Genomic DNA, 18,579 nt, shown 5'->3' on the forward strand with positions numbered 1-18,579 from the left:
GACAGAGCCTTGAACATAAATGTCTCCAAGAATCAAACCCTGTGAGTTAAACAAGTTTCAGGTGGTATTAAAGCAGGAACGGATAACCATTTTATATTTCAAAGCCAGAACTTACTACAAATTTATTATTATCAGCTACCACATAAAAGTACAAAGCATTTGAATTTGTACAATGAAATGGGAATAGTGCTCCTCCTTTCTACATATGCCCCAAGTAGAATCTGTCCTGAAGAAATGAACTCAGAAAAAGGAGTCCTTTTTTAAAATTTTCATTTTAGCCACCTAGTTGTTGAATGTCTTCTCCTTGGTTACATTTGACCAGGCAATCTGAAATAAACAATGGAAGCTACCCCATGCTCTGTCAACTGGTTAAAATATTAATGGCGACTTTATCTTACAAATGCTTTTCCTTCTCTGGGCATGTCTGTAGTCTTCACACATGATTCAGATTCAAGTCAGTTCAGACATGTTTGAGATGATAAATGAATGCTTACATGTACATAGATTAATTCCAACAGTTAATTCAGTCCTGTGATTGGACACCAACCCAGGAACTAATCTCTAATTTTTTTTTTCAAATAAGAAACTTGTCTTGGAGAAGTTTATATTCCCAGCTTCAGTGCAGACTTTCTTCCAAGCCAATCAACACTTTGCATTTACATTCACTGTGCGGATTGTTGTTCACTGGTCACGGGACTGTGTTTGCCACCTGCTTACCCCCCAAAATGGGAATGAGGTGAGTGTGTGTGCATGCTGCGTCTTGTCTTGATGCATGTGTGTGTGTGTGTGTGTGTGTGTGTGTGTGTGTGTGTGTGTGTGTGTGTGTGTGTGTGTGTTTGGGCTTAGGATAATGTCTAAGGGTGAAGTTGCCCATTTTATCTTCTTGAATATAAAGGAACAAGGAGCCTCACTTACGACTGGTGGTTACCTGTGACCAGTTGAACACAGACAATGCTTGCTATAGATGGGAAAGTTTGAGTCTTAGTGGTCTAATGGCTAGCTTAAGTGATCCAATTTGTCAGTACCTAGAATAACCCAGAAAGAGAGTTGCAAAGAGTTGACAATGATTCTCTATATTATACTGGCCTTTTGGCATGTCTGTAGAGAATTGTTTTAATTACGTTAATTGATCCTGGAAAGTCCAGCCTATTGTGTGGCATGCTATTACCTAGGCAAAGCTGTCACAAACTTTTTAAGAGTGTAGAAATGGACCTGAGCACAAATCAGGAAGCAAGCAAGCTATCCGTGAATGTCTCTCTCCTCTTAGAATGTGGACGTGGTGTAATCAGCTTCAAGATCTTGTCACAGTGATACAATGTGATACAATGACATGGAATTATAAGCTAAAATAAACCTTGCCTCTTCTAAGTTGCTTTTTGTCAGGATTTTCACCATGGCAACAGAAACGCAGGTAGGGTCGTGACATCACTGAACTGCTAATAGTTAATCCCTGATGCCTTGCCTCCTAGTTCCTAGTTGAAAGAACTGACATGTTTTTCAATTCCCAGGGGATCCTTGTGACCATCTAGATATTCTCTTCTGTCCTATAGGAGGATGAATGTTCCTTTTGGAACGTTCATTCAGCACTGCACATTAGAAGATCATGGAATATATGGAGCTGACTTTAGAGAAGTATCGCTAACTATCCAATGAGACAGAACATTTGATACACTCATTGCCTAAGAAAACAGGGAAGTTCTTACCAAGGTGAGAAAAAAAATGAAGAGACTAAAAGCATCCAGTCTTAACAGACGAAAGCTACAGTTCATAACCATGTTCAGACATTATTCCTAGCCTCAAGAGCTGAAGCACGGCTTGGCCTGTCTTGCAGCCAATTTAAAATCGGCCAGTGTGCCAAAGGAACTTTTTATTATTACTTAGAAAGCTGCAGCAATCCTCCAGCTCTCTGCTAGCTTCCCTAAGCCACTTTAATATCTATTTCTCAGACCTGGTAGGCAATGTGGTAGTTCCCTTATATTCCCACACATAACAATTCATCGGCTTTGCAATCTGATTCCTGACATTAAGAGATTAAAACTAATGCAGATGATTCTCTGATGACACATACTGAGGTATAGAGCAAACTCCATCATTTCCTCCTACAAAATGAGGAAGATTTTAATTCTTTTTCTCAACAGCTGCTTCGCTTTCTTATGCATAGGAAAAATACGTGCAATTACTTCAAGTACAATCGAGTCATTTAGCATGGCTTTGCCATCATTGTAGTTACAAGATATTTTAAAAGAGAGGAAAAAAAATATCTCAAAGCACAGGTCCTGCTGTGCGGCAAAGCAATCAAATTCCTTCATAATAACAGCCTGATGGGATTCAGCAATTTGAGGAATAATGAATAACCAGTCTAATCAGTAAACAGGAAAATGCCACAACAGTAACTGAGTAAACACCGTCATCTGTTGATTCTCTTGATCGGCATTTCAAACAATAAATAGAAATGTGAGGAGTTCTTAAAAGGAAAAAAAATAATAACTTCATTTAGTGTGATTGATTTTACCAGGCAGTGAGGGAAAAATGACACATCATCTTATACTGTCCTGCAGCGTTTCCTAGTCAATAGAATACACAGATGATCTTTTTGATACAGAATGCATGGTTGAGTTCATCCTACCACCTGAATATGTCAAAATAAGCTGATTTCACAGTTGGTTGAGAAGACGATATTTCTGGACTGGTGACTTCCGCATTTTCACATCTTAATTATATTTCTTCTTTTTCCTTGTTGTTTAGTTTATGAAGTTATTTGTATCAGAATAGGAAGAGTCTGGTTCAAAGTAGTCTTCAAGTTTCCAGTGCAGGGTCTCGAACGTTGGTCGTTGCTTGGGCTCTACATTCCAGCATTCCATCATGATGCTATAGAATTGCTCTGGACAGTTAGATGGCCGTGGTAGTCTGTAGTTTTGACCCAACATATGAATTACTTGAGCACCTGTCATCCCTAAAACATATAGAATAGAGAAAAAAAAGTGCACAATCAGAGTCTTCAAATTATAGTTGACACTGAACTCTGGGTTATAAAGGAATTTTTTTTTCCCCTGATGAAGCCCATCATGAAACCTACCATCCATTTCCCAGGTTGTAGACATTAAACTAAAACCTGCAGTAAGTCATGTCTATAAGACTGCAATTCAAGAGCAAAAAAAGAAGAAAGTAATAAACCACTTCATTAATGCAAATTATCATCATCAAATTTTATCTGTTGGGCTGATCCAGGCACATGGTATGGTCAGCTTCATAACTCTGCCCTCTAAGTCTAGGCAAAACAGTTAAAGTCACATCTAAGCAAGTGACCTGCAACAGAAAGGCCCACTTCTGAATTAATCACTCACCGCTGTAAGGCATTTTGCCATAAGTAATGATTTCATAGAGCAGAATTCCAAAAGACCACACATCAGACTTAATGCTGAATTTATTAGTACGAATGGCTTCGGGTGCAGTCCACTTCACTGGCAGCTTTATTTCGTGTTTAGATTCATAGATGTCTTCATTATCCACCTGTTAATGCATCAAGGATTCAAGCCAAGTTAGTGATTTGTTGTGCTGCCCTCATTTATTTGTAACCTGTGTCACATGAAAATGTAGAGGCAAATATTCAATATGGGCTTAGGTCAATTTGGATTATAATAGCAAATATTATGTTCCAAACATATATGACTAGAAAATCAGCAAAAGGCCAATAGTAAGATGTGTCTTGAGAGACTGAGGAGCATATTCTATTGCATGCAGTAGTGAAGAGCTATAGGCTAACGTTAAGACTGGAGAGATGGTTCGGTAGTTAAGGGCATTTGCTGCTCTTGACAAGAACACAGGTTTGGTTCCCAGCACCCAAACGGTAGCACAGAACCTTCTGTAAATCCAGCTCCAGAAGATCTCATACCTTCTGGCTTCTGCAGTGACATAAATGCACAGAGACAAATGCAGGCAAAAGCACATATACACAAAGTAAAAATAAATAATATTTTTTTAGAAAAGCTGGCATTGATTATCATCTAAAGCACCAAAATACCAAAAAAGATCTAAATAATTTAAATTAATTTATCAACATAGTGGCTTCCTAATTAATTTCTAAAAAACAGGAAAGAGGATAAGGAGAGTCTTTACCTGCTATGTTTCATGTTCTAAATGCACATTTTTAGTGAACGATGTGAAAATCTAAACTTAAATCCAGATTTATACACCCCATATGATGTCTAATTATTAGTCTCTTTGGATTGATGTTACAAAACAGGGTGAGTATGGGTAAATGGAAACCCAGTGGTTTAGTTTTAGAGAAATGGCTCAGTGGACAATGTACTTTCTGAGCAAGCATGAGAACTTGAGTTCAGGTCACCAGGACCCACATCAAAACCAGGTGATACAGTACATTTGTGTAACACAGGGCTGAGGATGAAGACACAGGTGAACCCTAGAGACATGTGGGCCAGCCAGTCCAACCAAAATCATAACTACAGATTCAATGAGAAACTTTCCCTATAGCAAGTGTAGTTGGTCTCAAGAAAGAGGGGTTGGGGGAGATGGAAAGGGAGAGGAAGAGAGAGCATGGACATGAGAACAAGAAGTTGGGTGGGTAGAGAGGTGAGAGTTTCATCAGAGAGAAGTTAGGGGAAAGGAATGAATATGGTCAATATACATTGTATGAAATCCTCAAAGAATTACTAAAACCATTTTATCAAGGTGTAGAAAGGATTGAAGAAGATATCTCAATATCAGCTTCTGGCCTCTACATGTAACTACACAGACAAGAGCACACATTCACACACATATAGAAAACACTGACATGCCCACACACATACAACACACACAAAGCTTGACGATTGTTCCAGAATCATGATATATATAGGAATATAGCCTATTGTCAAGTGAGCAAAGCTAGATACATTCTATCGTTTTCTGTAAGAGAAATGCGTGAAAGCAGATGGTGGGGGCTGGTAGCATCTGACAAGTACAACACAAATTCAACTACAAATTTAATTACGTATCTATTAATCTACGTGATCACTATTTTTTCTTGATTGCCTACTCCCTAAAAATAGGAAGGCACCCTGTCTGTAGGTACTACACTACTACTTCTCTTTATCAATAAAATTGATAGACCCTAGGAGAGTTTTGTTTGTATCTTTTGTGTGTAGCTTTGTTACTCTTGCTGCAATTATTACTTGGAGACAAGGCTCTCCCTGACCTTCAAACTGACCTCAAACCCAAAGTCCTCTTGCCTTGCCCTTTTGAGAGTTGGGATCCTAGTACAACATCTAGCCCAGAAATAGTTTTAAATAATATTTGTGAACTTATTGCCGTATTAACCTTTTTGCTGTTTAACCTATTATAAGAACCAATTAAAACAAAATTAAATCTTACCTTAAAAACTCTTGCAAGTCCAAAATCTGCTACTTTATAGATATTATGTTCACCAACAAGGACATTTCTTGCAGCCAGATCTCTGTGGATATAGTTCTGGGACTCCAAATAGGCCATTCCAGAAGCCACCTGTGCAGCCATGTCCACCTGTTGAGTCAAACGGATTTTCGACCCACCGTCATCTAAAAAAGGAGAGAGAGAGAGAGAGAGAGAGAGAGAGAGAGAGAGAGAAGAGAGGGAGAGAGAGAGAAATAGGAGATTATTTTGGAAAACATTAAACTAGCGAAGTGTATTCTAAGAAATACAATAAAGTAGTTGTATGTGCCATGACACTAATCTACAGAGAATACAGCAAAAGCATCCTGTCATCCCAGCACACGTGCTGGCCTGTGTGCTTTCAGAATCACACACCATTGATTTGCCTCTTCATGGAAACTGTCAAAGGGGGGCTTCTGCCATTCTTTCAAGCATTTCCAGAATATCGAGATGGCTCAGTGGATGAAAACCTAAATTTTAGATCCTCAGCACCATTGTAAAATAAAAATCTGGTCATGGTAGCATGGGCCTGTAAACAGGAAGACCCCAGATCTTCCTGGCTAGTAAGTCTCACCAATCAGTGAGCTCCAGACTGTCACTCTGCCTCAGATCATACAGCAGACAGTTATGGAGGAAAGCACTCAATAATGACCTCCAGCGTGTACACACACACACACACACACACACACACACACACACACACACACACACACACACACAGACATACACAGAGCATACGGTATGGCTAAATGTAAAATTTTTTTCATCCTTTCATTAGATTTTTCTTTAAAGTAGGGCCATGGACAAATTTTAAGGTTATACCCCTTATAAAATGTAAACACTACATTTATAGCAACATGCAAAATACATTTTTAATTTCCAATTTGGCTTGATATTCTGAGCATCTCTCTAGATACAGAAACACCTTAAATGGACAAAAATTTCACCTCATTCTATATAGCTATGTACAGAAATTTACATAGTGTAATAGGCTTGATCATTAGTAGAAGCAGGCAGTGCGACCTTCGGAAACTCTGAAGTTTCATATCATCTGTGTGTTAAACTACCATCCTCATCGCAAGTGTCTTCGGATATCTAGAGCACTGGGGTTATTTGACAAAAGTGTAAGCTCTTATTCTCCTTGACTTCCTCAGTCAAATACTAGTTCAGGTAGTCAACCGGATTTGTGGTCATTAGGCTTAGACACAAGTCCCAACATCAGAGGAAGCTATTGCACAGGCACTAAGAAGACTAAAATGACATCAGAGTATCAGACTTGAGATCAAGGCTATTCATATTGCTTTGTGACTTCGAACAATAGGATTAACAACCCTGTGCTTGAGTATCTCCATCTACATAGTGAAAACAGAAGTTAACTCAGAGTATCCATTGTTAAAGTAGAATTTCAAATGAAATAACAATTGTAAAGCCCTTAACACAATACCCAGCACCAGAAAAGAACCCAATAGATCCTAGATGCTAAAATTATCATTGCCCCTGTTCAAAAGTGAAGCAATTTTAATTGCCTAGTATATATATACATATACATATATATATGTATATACATATATATATGTGAATTGCCTGTGTGGCATTTGCAGAAAGAAGATAAGCCTGTGGGACTGGACCTCACAGTTACAGCTAAACAAACAAATTTAATGGTTGTATGTTAGCTATCTAAAATGAAACACATTCATGAGGACACCAACATTTAGAATTGGCAGAGAAGAGTAAATCTGCAAAGAACTTGGGAAGGATGAGTTAGAATCATGAAAGAGGAAGGTACTGTAACAAGTCAAGGGTTTTAAGAGCAAACTACCACCATAGTCAAATTTGATACACAGACTCAGCAAGATAAAGGCTAAAAGGCATTTGTTACTAAAGATATGAGAAGTCTTTGATGAGCAGGGTAGCAGGAAGGACAGTTCTACTAGAGATGGTGTGTGGGGATTATGGGTATATGAGTAAGGAGGGTGTGGAGATAGCCAGATGAAACAGCAAACACTAAAATGCTCGACTGAAAGAAGAAAAGACTAGGTCTACCGTTGAATTCAGTGGCAACGCTCCTCCTGTCTAGCAGGAGATAGAGTTCAATCTTCAGAACCAGGGAGAAAATAAAGAGGCTAAAAGGTTATGGCAAGTTTAAGACAAAATAATTACTAGAAAATGCAGACAGCAAGGGTAATGAGTGTTAGCATTTTCAGACACTTCTGAAAGATAACTGGAAGATAACTGTATTGTTTCTAACTTACTCATAGTTCAGTTACATGAACTTTGTATATGATTTATATGCTTTCTGCATTTATAGTGGCTTATCCAATGCCCCACATGTGGCCCATACATATACAGCCACCAAACTAGTTAAGATGGATGAAGCAAAGAAGTGCAGGCCAACATAAACCAGATGTAGATCTCTCCTGAGAGACACAGCCAGAATACAGCAAATACATAGGCGAATGCCATCATTAAACCACTGACTGCGAACGGGATCCCCGTTGAAGGAATCTTAGAAAGGACTAAAAGAGCTTGAAGGGGCTTGAGACAACATATGAACAACAATGCCAACCAACCAGAGCTTCCAGGGACTAAGCCACTACCCAAAGACTATACATGGACTGACCCTGGACTCCAACTGCATATGTAGCAATGAACAGCCTAGTAAGAGCACCAGTGGAAGGGGAAGCGCTTGGTCCTGCCAAGACTGAACCCCCAGTGAACGTGATTGTTAGGGGTAAGGTGGTAATGGAGGGAGGATGGGGAGGGGAACACCCATACAGAAGGAGGGGTTAGGGGGATGTTGGCCCAGAAACCAGGAAGGGGAATAACAATTGAAATGTAAATAAGAAATACTCAAGATAATAAAGATGAAAAAAAAAAGAAAGAAAGAAATTGGAAAGAGTTAAATATCATGAGCATTTGTATTATATGTGTGTGTGTGTGTGTACATATACATGTGTATATGTATATGTGTCTGTGTGTATACAAACAGACACAGACACATACACATACATAGTTTCATGAAACAAGAGCCATTAGTATATGAATGATGGTTCACCAGTCATTTGTTCCCCTATTTCATTTTATCCACGATACACACACATAGAAAATCACATTATAGTTGAACCTCTTTGCCAGCTTGGAGCAACAGAATGTGTGTAGGAATCAATAGCATCTTCAGTCTAGGCCCTTAAATATCCCTCAAGTCTGGAGCACCAGTAATACATTTCATAATGTAAAGACCAGTGGGAGAAGTGTAAATCCTCTTGTCACCTCTCAGCAAGATACCTAAAGGACAATTTTGCCATATTAAAAGTGGTGAATTTCATGTGTGAAGTCACAAAAACTTGAAATTATATGCTATAGTCTCTAACACTAACTACTCAGGTGAACAAAAAGGTGTTATTGTAAGGATCAAATGAAGCTCGGCGTGAAGCACAATGACAACACATCAGTGCTCTGGTGGCCACAATAACCTGCCTTTTGATATCAAATTCACTCAACAAGGAAAGAAAGGTATAGGGAAGAGGAGGCACTGAGGGCTTGCCATACATGGTAGGTAGTTTTTCAATGGCCTCCATTGATCCTTGCTTCCTAGTCATTTCCCTCCTTCCCTTGGCCTAGGCTGGAGCCAGTTACACACCTTTAACTCATAGAATACGGAAAAACTGAAGGTACAACATTTCCAAAGTTAAGTCCCAAAAGCCGGTCCCTCCATCTTACGGATGCTTACTGCTCCTTTGCCTACTCACTTGCTCACACCACTGGGAAATTATGAGCCGTCCTGTGTGAGAGGGTGCACAGGACAACCTCTTGCCAAAACCCAGCAAAGAACTGACTTCCTCAACTGAACAGCACAGGATGAGCCAGCTCCTGCCAACAACATGAGTTGGTTTGGTGATAGATTCCTCTATGTGAGAACTTTGAGATGATTTTGACAAATGATGACACCTTAGCCATGAACACTGAGTTACGAAACCCAGTAAGCCACATTCCTGACTGTCTTCATTAGGGTCACTGTTACTATGAGGAACTCCATGACTAAAGGCAACATGGAGAAGAAAGAGTTTTATTTCACTCACAGTTCCAAAGAACACATCATCAAAAGCAGTGAGGGCAGGAACTCAAGCAAGGCAGGAATCTGAAGGCAGGAGCTGATGCAGAGGTCGTGGAGGGAACTGCTCACTGGCTTGTTCCTCATTGCCTGTTCAGCCTGCTTTGCTTATAGAACCCAGCACCACCAACTCATGGATGGCACCACCCACCATTGTCTGTGTCGTTCCCTATTAGTCACTATCGTCACTAAGAAAATGTCAAACAGGCTTGTCTACAGCCCAATCATGTGAAGACGTTTTCTCAATTGAGGCTCTCTCCTCTCAGATGACTTCAGCTTGTCAAGTTGACATAAAACTAGCCAAGACACTAACTACAGCACCTGACATAATAAATGTTTTGTAGAATAACAACAGATAACTAATCCAGGCTAGGAAAACAATATCAGTGCTATCATGGCGTTAAAGCAGAAATCATAGTCCTAGGTTTAAGGACATGCACCTTAAATGAGCTGTTAACCTTCTCAGTAAATATAAAATAAGAATATTTGTTTGTCTCACAAGAAAATGAGTTAAGCTCATGTGTTTAAGTAATCTGGATAAACACCTGCCACATAGTAAGCATTACAGTATTTTATTTTGTTTTGTTTCTTTTAAAGAAAAAAAATGTATGTGCCATTGCTAGCTCATGTCTTTGATTCCCAGTCAGTCGCCTAATTTAATGCACAGACCAATATGCAAACTGTTGTTTTCTATTATTTCTACTTCACTGGCTTCTGACTACGCATACGAACAGACTTTAGAATAGAAATTCTAATCAGGCAGGTTTGAAACTGAAATGTTATGCTCTCTCAAAAGCTGGTCTGTGTGATCTGCCCAGACAGGCCTTTTCTGTGGCTCCTGAGTACACACCACTGAGGGATTATGGAGACGTCCCATGTTTCTGTAGAGCAACTGCTATGCAGTTATATTTGACTGTAGGGGGCATTAATGAAAATAACACACCTGCCTGCTCCAGTCCTGTTCAGCAGAATCTACATGGAAATCATGAACCATGTGTCAGGACATAACTTATCAAAACAGAAAGTGTTCGCTTCTCCTTAAAGGGTACATCAATGTTTGATGTCTGTTAGATGTTCTGTAAGTACTCACTGAGCAAAAAAGAAAGCTCAACAAACTAAACCAAATACAGGTATTTACTTCCTTCAAGTCTTTGTAAGGTGTTATTAATGTGTGTAGGTACACATGTTTCATTATATTGCCTTAAACCTCAAGCTTCTCTTAAATGGTATATATTAGAGGGTCAATAAGTGAGCCATTAAGTATTTACTTTGCTGCCAAAATGTGTGTAACATTTTTCTCAATTTGAAGGCATCCAATATGTAAAGATTCTTTTACAAATACTAATTATGAAGGTGCAAATAGCGCTTTTCACCCCACTCCTCCTCAATACTTACAGTCAAACACTGGAAAGAGCATCCCAACTGACATCAGTATCATCCTGTCTGTCCCATTTCACTGTCTAGTTTCAATCTATAATAAAACCCAGATAACTTAGAGTATGCTCAGCAAATATCTTCAGTAGAAAGCGACATGGAACTAACATTCAGCATACTTAATTTTTACAGCCCTGTATATGATGTCCATGTTTGTTTAAAGCCTGCATTATTTGGGTTCATTGAATGCAAGAGTCCTCTCTTCCCCTGAGTTTTGATTGGTAGGCAATTCAGCCATTCAGACTTGACACCAGATACCTGCTTTTCTTATCTTTCTCTGTCTTGCCACTTAGTAACACTGCCAGACCACAGAAATGCTGTCACTTTATCATAGTGTGAAAACATAGTCTACATCCTTTTGATTAAACATTCATGTTAAGAATGAGAATGCCCATGTGTTTAGACATTTTCTTTAAATAAGCCATGTAAAATGTGGAGTTCTGAAATATATTTTGCCACAAAGGTGATTTTACATGTTGATCACTGTTTCCTCATATAAAGATGTAAGCATGTCTTTATCTTCTTCTGAAATTATTTAAATCTTTCCTTTCTTTAGGGGCTCAAGACCCCATATGAACAATAATGCCAACCAACCAGAGCTTCCAGGGACTAAGCCACTACCCAAAGACTATACATGGACTGACCCTGGGCTCCAACCTCATAAGTAGCAATGAATATCCTAGTAAGAGCACCAGTGGAAGGGGAAGCCCTGGGTCCTGCTAAGACTGAACCCCCAGTGAATGTGATTGTTGGGGAGGGGGGGGTAATGGGGAGGGTGGGAAGGGAACAGCCATAAAAGAAGGGAGGGGAGGGTTGGGATGTTGGTCTCGAAACCGGAAAGGAATAACATTCAAATGTAAATAAGAAATACTCAAGTTAATAAAAAATAAATAAATAAATTTAAAAATCTTTCCTTCTTTAATCATTATATGTATTAAGATACCAGATTGACATAAAATTTGGTACTTTAAGATATTCTTCTCAAAAAGTATATTTAATAAAAATTGTATATGTGTAAAAATGATAAATTTCAGTTATATATCTATGTGTGCATGTGTGTGTGTGTGTGTGTGTGTGTGTGTCTGTGTGTGTGTGTGTGATCAAAATATTCTCGATGCTAAAATATTTTAATGGACGTCTCCATTTTGAAGTTGTTACCAAAACAAATCAGCTAAGATTAGAGACTGTGAAGGGTTTTCTATAGAAAAAAAAAGTCTATGTTCTTTCAAAGATGCTTTACACTGTAATCTTATAATAGACAGTATGGAAGGTTTTCGCCAACAAGCCCAGTACTGGGAGACCAGAGAGTATGCTTTGTTATTCTGAAGAACCCACCGTCCTAAGAACCGTTCAGTGTCCCAGCACTTCCACAGCCACCATGCATCTAATCCACAGCAAAGTTCATGAAGACACAGCAGTTTGTATCTGCAGAAGGAAATCTATTACATTCTATCCCTGAAGACTCTCTTAACCCTGCAACACGGGGTCTAGTGGGCTACATATAGGTAGCAGAAGCCTTTCGGGGTTATTTACCTCTTTGTTGGTAAAGAATTAGATGCAGTAAATATAAATCTATCACGCCTCCTATCTGCGATGTATCTTTGAAGATGAAGGTCTTGGTGACTATGTCCCCCAGTGACCTAATCCAGAAGACAAGGGGTATAGCCCTGAGAAAAGCACATCTACATGCCAAGTACATCCTCAAGGTCGGTTGTTTTTTTGTTTGTTTGTTTGTTTGTTTGTTGTTGTTTTTTGTTTGTTTGTTTTGTTTTGTTTTGTTTTTTGATGTACCAACTAGGGCTTTTGCCGCTGGTACCTCAGCCTTGAAACTAGTTGACATCCCAATTTTATTAGTTTATAGGTGATCTTGACTTAATTATTCAGTTAGTCACCATGTACACACCCCTGTGCATCAGATGTTGTTTAAGCACTAAAACAGACACAGCTTCCTATCCTTCCCATCCAGTCAAGCACGCACTCAGATGGAAATATCCGTGCAGACTTTCAGGAACTGAGAAGTAAGCAGAGTCTAGTCTCATCCACCAGAGGAACAGGCAGAGTCCTGTACACCTCCCTTAAGTGGCAGTGTCCACCTACAGTAGAACATAGACTTTATTCCTAGCCACCTAAGGGTCACAGAAAGCCTAGGGAGCCTCCCCAAGTTAGCAACATATACCCCATCACAGCCCCAGCCTCTATCACCTAAGAACCCCACAAAACTTGCATACCTCCCTCAAGGAGCAGTAACCACCCCCTCTGTGACCTCAGCACCTGCAGCCTAATCTGCATAAAGGCGCAGCCTTCCACGGACTTCTGAGTATTTGCAGCAAGCACCTGTTAACTCTCTGGAAGGTCCGTTGCTGTCATCAGAAGCTGTACCTAACTCTATCTAGTAATCTTCAACTTCTTCAGATAACTCATTTGTACATCGACAGCTGAAAGGCCCCAGCATTGAATCTTGAATACCATTCAGCTGGCCCGTAATCAGACAAGTTTGGGTAGCAGCAAACAAAGATTTAAACAGCCACTCTATACATGTGGGATATATATATATATCAAAAATCACTTTTAACAACCTGACTCCAGATGTCAATGTCCTATATAATATGAAAAGGCAATGATACATCTTCTCACAAAATTAGTACTACTACAGTACTTATGAGTACTTATGTTCCCTGGGAAAAACAACTTACATGATACACAAGATGATGATTTAGAAATAACCATTATAAATATGTTCAAGAAAATCAAAGAGGATGGGAGTGAACACTGTGACTAGATGAAATTAACAAGACAATGAATTCCATTAGGAGAGCATCTTAAATGGAAGAACTATTGGTTGCTGAGAATTCTGAGGATGGAAATCACAGACAGAAAAAAAAAAACAAGCAAAGACAAAGTAAAAGAAAATCAATTAATTCAGTGCTCATGATAGGCCTAAATATTGGGAATCAGAATTCTACAGAATGTGGCTGTTATAGATGAAACTTGCAAAGTACTTTATCAGATATGACAGAAATGTATTCTACTGCTTTGCCCTGGAAATAAAGCAGGAAGTGTCAGTGGCTGAAGTTAATTCTTCTGTGGTGGGTCACTATTCTGAGGCTGCTAAATTTGGTGACCACACGCAAGTGAGCTAAGTATACTTCAGTTTTTCACAGCACTATGTAGGACACATCTTTGTCTCATTCTTTTTTGTTTTGCAATTTAGAATTACCAGATTCACAGGTCCCCCTCAAAAGCAGAGCATGCTCTCATCACCCTGAACTTTCTCATTCACCCCACCATTCTCACTTGCTCACAACACTATCAGTCTTGCTCTGATATTGCAAAAATCAGAGGAAGTCCCTATTTCTCAAGCACAAATCATTCTCCTGGTACTTTATCTCAATTTTGAGCATCTTGTTTCAGTGCTTATTATTTTTTGAATTATTCATTTGTGATAAATATTGCAGTGCCCTTACTGTGACTGCCGGAATCAAATGCAGGAATATAGCAATACTATATTTCCACTTTTTAGTCTGAAATTTCTAAGGTTGGCTAGTCATAGAAGACACTTCAATAACACACACACACACACACACACACACACACACACACACACACACACACTCTCTCTCTCTCTTAAAAACTAAGCCTCAGATACCTTTTCTTAAATCTTTCTCCAAAGTATTCCAGGTACATAAAGTGTACTCCACAGAAGATAATTGTTCATGACTAATAGTGTTCAATTAGCTGGTGAAGGAAACACACAAAATAGCCACTCACCAATTTCCCAAACTACATTTAAGTACTCTGATGTGTCTATTGTGAACAATTAGATGTTTTGCTACATAAATATTTTTGCTCTTTTTGAGAACAGAGACCATATTCCATTAAAGAGTAGTTGAACTGGTCAATGTTACATTTTTACAGATACAAACACTGTAAACATCTTTGGGGTTATAGGAGACTTACTAAATTGACATTTATGGGACTGGCTAAACTGAATTCCTACTTTTCTTCCTTTTATTAAGCCTTCAGCTTACTTTGGAGATATTCTTGCAGACTTCCATGTCTCATCAATTCTGTAATAATATAAATTGGATCTTCTAATGTGCAAACAGCATAGAGCTGGATGAGTTTGGGGTGTCTTAAGCTCTTCATTATCTGTGCCTCCCTGAGGAAGTCATTTGGATCCATTGAACCTGAAACAAGAAGAAGAGGAGGAAATCATTTTATGTCACTGAGGCATTCCTATCCCCACAGCAGCCTGGTGGGAAGCACCAAGATTGCCTCCTGCCTCTCGATAATCTAAGAGCATCAGTGCCACAAATCTTCAGAGTTATCAAAGAATGGAATCAGTTCAGCCAGGGCAACCTAATTACTACAAGCACCATTGTGTCAGGGGTAGGCAGTTTATGTGCCACGATGTATAGGTGAAGACCAAGTGGATTCAGGTCTGGATGACAAATGAAACGACAGAGAGTTACTGACAGTGTAATTGATAACATGAGACAGGCATCTTCACACAAAGAGAGAGTGTCCATTAACACAAACACAGGAAGACAGAGAATGTTTAATTACTCCAGGCAGAGATCCAGAGAGGAGTGACTTCTGCCCTGTCCTTGGTGCCCACTCTGGGAACAACTGAAAAGCACCTTAAAGCTATGACTTTGCCACATTCCTTTCATCGACTTTGTAGAAATATATGGTGTAGGCCAACTGAGAAATATTTGAGGACATTTCCAAAAGCTAACAGTGTGTTTCACTGTTTTATATGTTTAATGTCAAACTGGTACCCAACCTACATTATCCATCCAGTTCCTCCATTAAAGCCCTAAAGGATTGAGGCTCTGAAGCGTCCTTTGAAAACTCATTAACAGTTAGACTGATTTTAAATGATACTCAAACTCTAACTTTAAATAAACTCTAACTCATATGCAATGTATCAAAGCGTTAATGTAAAAAAAAGATAGATGCCTGGAGTTTACATTTCAACAGTAATTTTTAAGTCTCTTTTTTTAGTATATAATGTTCCAGAAGTGTTACCATGATTGATCATATCTTGATATTCACTCAGAACATCATTCCATTCATCATCTGCTCCAGACATGGTTGACATGGGAACCCAGACATAGATACATTCCAACACTCTAAGGGTTGCACTGCAACTTGTTTGTCAATGTGATGTTATTTCACACTAAGTAGTAAAATAGTCTAGCCTTGCAAACCCCTTAAGTTCAGCCTCTAGGCTCAAAGCTGTATTTTAATTCTTTTTTTTTTTTTTTTTCGGAGCTGGGGACCGAACCCAGGGCCTTGCGCTTCCTCGGCAAGCGCTCTACCACTGAGCTAAATCCCCAACCCTCAAAGCTGTATTTTAAAACTATTGCAGCTATACAATAGCTCTTTATAGTCTTGAGCAGGATGGCTAATCTCTCTAAACTGTGAGATAATAGCAGTGCCTAGCACACTTGAACCCAATAACTGTTAATGATGGTGGTGGTGTGGTGGTGATGGTGGTGGTTTTGATTTTACATACTCTTACAGATTAGGGAAACCAAACACATTAATTGTGGTTTTTGTCAGCTGGGGAAAAATAGACAAGGTTGTAAAGGGGAAACGCAAAAAAGCTAGAAAATGTAAAAAAAAAATTTTCTTGGATATTTTATGTATTTACATTTCAAATGTTATCCCCTTCCCCCCTGCTCCCATACCCCTTATCCTTTCCACTGTTTCTATGAGGATCCTCCCACTCCCAGCCACCCATGACTACGTCAATGCCCTGGCATTCCCCTACATTGGGGACACAAGCCTTCACAGGACCAAGGGCTTTTCCTCCTATTGAGGCTGAACAATGCCATCCTCTGCTACATAGGGAGCTATTTCTGAGCCCCCTCAGTGCCAGCATTATCACTGGTCAAAAAAGATTAAAATTTAGAATCATAGTAGAAACATGTAGGTGGGAATAAAAGAGACACACCAAATCACTTTTTCTTCTCAGTGGTTAAAAATAACCTGTATCAAATATAGGTCAAACTGTATCTTATAGTATGACCCTCTCATCAGAAAAAAAGATTTAAAAGGATATATCTGACTCATGAAGATTGGAGTGACAGTAGTCCTTATAATCATCATTCATTCAGACAAGTTCTACAGGACACACAGAAAATTCCCAAGTCAGACTATCTGTAAGAGGTGAAGTCGAAGCACACTGGGAACCCTGCAGGTGAGGGCTACTCAGAAATTTCGTGGCCAGGCCTGCTATAGCTGACCAGAGGAAGGGAGTCCCAATCTCAAGCCAGCTAGTAATGCAACATTAAATATTAATTTTTGCCTGCCAAAGCAAGTGTGGGAGTTGATTTCAGGCTCATCTTTACTGCGTGGTAGTCTGCCAGGCAATAAATAGCTGCTAAGATTGATTAATGGCCCCAGTAAAGTGAAGACATTTAACCAATCACCAAAGCTGTTTGCTGCTATTACACCGTAAATCAATAATAATTATTCCTGTTGGAGAGCAAACTATCATGGCTTTTTTTGGCATAAGAAATATGACATTTTTTTGTTGTTGTTCTCTCTTGACCTCCAGAAAGCCTTCCTTAGAGAGCAATGTTAGGAGGAACAGCTTGCTATTTATATTTAGAAAAGAATAATTTAGGTTGGACAATAAAGTTTCAGCTCAGTTGTCAACAAGATTAGCATTTAGAAGTGCATTGCACGGTGACTGTGAACTTAATTCCTGTATGATCAAGCCTGTTCTTAAGAGCTCTGCCTGGGGCCAGAAGCTAACACTTCATTAAGAACTTCTGGCATTAAGAACCTTTTTGGCCACTGGTCTAATCTGTCCTCATAAAATTCTAGCAATGGGAAACTATTATGATTCTCACATACCGAAGAGGAAATACAGTAAGTTTAATGAACTATCCAGAGGCACAGAGGTGGAGTCAAGTTTGAACTCAGATCTCTCTTATGCCAAACTTCTTGCTCTGACCTGTTACACTACAATACCCCAACATTTTCAGGTCCTAGCCTCCTTAATGTCTCTTCTGGTTTTCTTCATAAGGCTCCATGCCACAAACAACATTTAACCCTTCATTTGATTGTTAAGTTAGATCTGAACAAGTGTAAATTATTTTCCTTTAAAACTAGCAGTTATCTGAGAAGGTAATATAGGGGAGTTAAAAAGAGAAATGGGAATTACTTTGTAAAGTAGCACAATCAGAATAGCGTACTGCATAACTTCTCAAATGTTACAATCCGATCAGGTGCTGCTATCCCTCATGCCCTAGTCTGGGTTGATTTTTGTGTGGATTTCGCATTTGATGATAGAAGTCATCAAAACTTGGCATGGAGGAATCAAACTGAAACTAAGCTGAAAGCTTTCCCTCTACTCCATAGCTTTCACAGTTTGGGGGATGGGGAGAAGATGCCGTGCAAGCTGCTAGGGAAGAGAACCATTGTGGATCTTGCTCAGCAGGAAACTCAGCATTCTAGAATATTGACCCGCCGGGTAAGATGCAGTCTAACTAGTAGTTATGATCCTTGCAGCATTATTACCGCTAGATATGAGGTGGTCAGCACCTCATATTGTGCTACCCTAGGAAGTCATTGTCACTAGGGCAATAGTGATAAGACTGTTATGGTGATAA

At 39.2% G+C, this 18,579-nt stretch overlaps 1 protein-coding gene across 1 annotated transcript in view; it reads right to left on the minus strand.

Annotated features, from left to right (window-relative positions):
• Window positions 1–794: 794 nt before the first annotated feature.
• Frk (fyn related Src family tyrosine kinase) overlaps window positions 795–18,579 on the minus strand; it is a 97,018-nt gene continuing 79,233 nt past the window's right edge. The window contains exons 5-8 of the mRNA XM_032888839.1: window positions 14,980–15,138; window positions 5,371–5,552; window positions 3,345–3,510; window positions 795–2,953 (exon numbers count right to left, since the gene is read on the minus strand). Of these exons, the coding sequence (XP_032744730.1) occupies window positions 2,742–2,953; window positions 3,345–3,510; window positions 5,371–5,552; window positions 14,980–15,138 (719 nt within the window). The 3' untranslated portion in view covers window positions 795–2,741. The remainder of the gene's footprint in view (window positions 2,954–3,344; window positions 3,511–5,370; window positions 5,553–14,979; window positions 15,139–18,579) is intronic.

Source organism: Rattus rattus, chromosome 18, assembly GCF_011064425.1.
Source record: "Rattus rattus isolate New Zealand chromosome 18, Rrattus_CSIRO_v1, whole genome shotgun sequence".
NCBI lineage: Eukaryota > Metazoa > Chordata > Mammalia > Rodentia > Muridae > Rattus > Rattus rattus.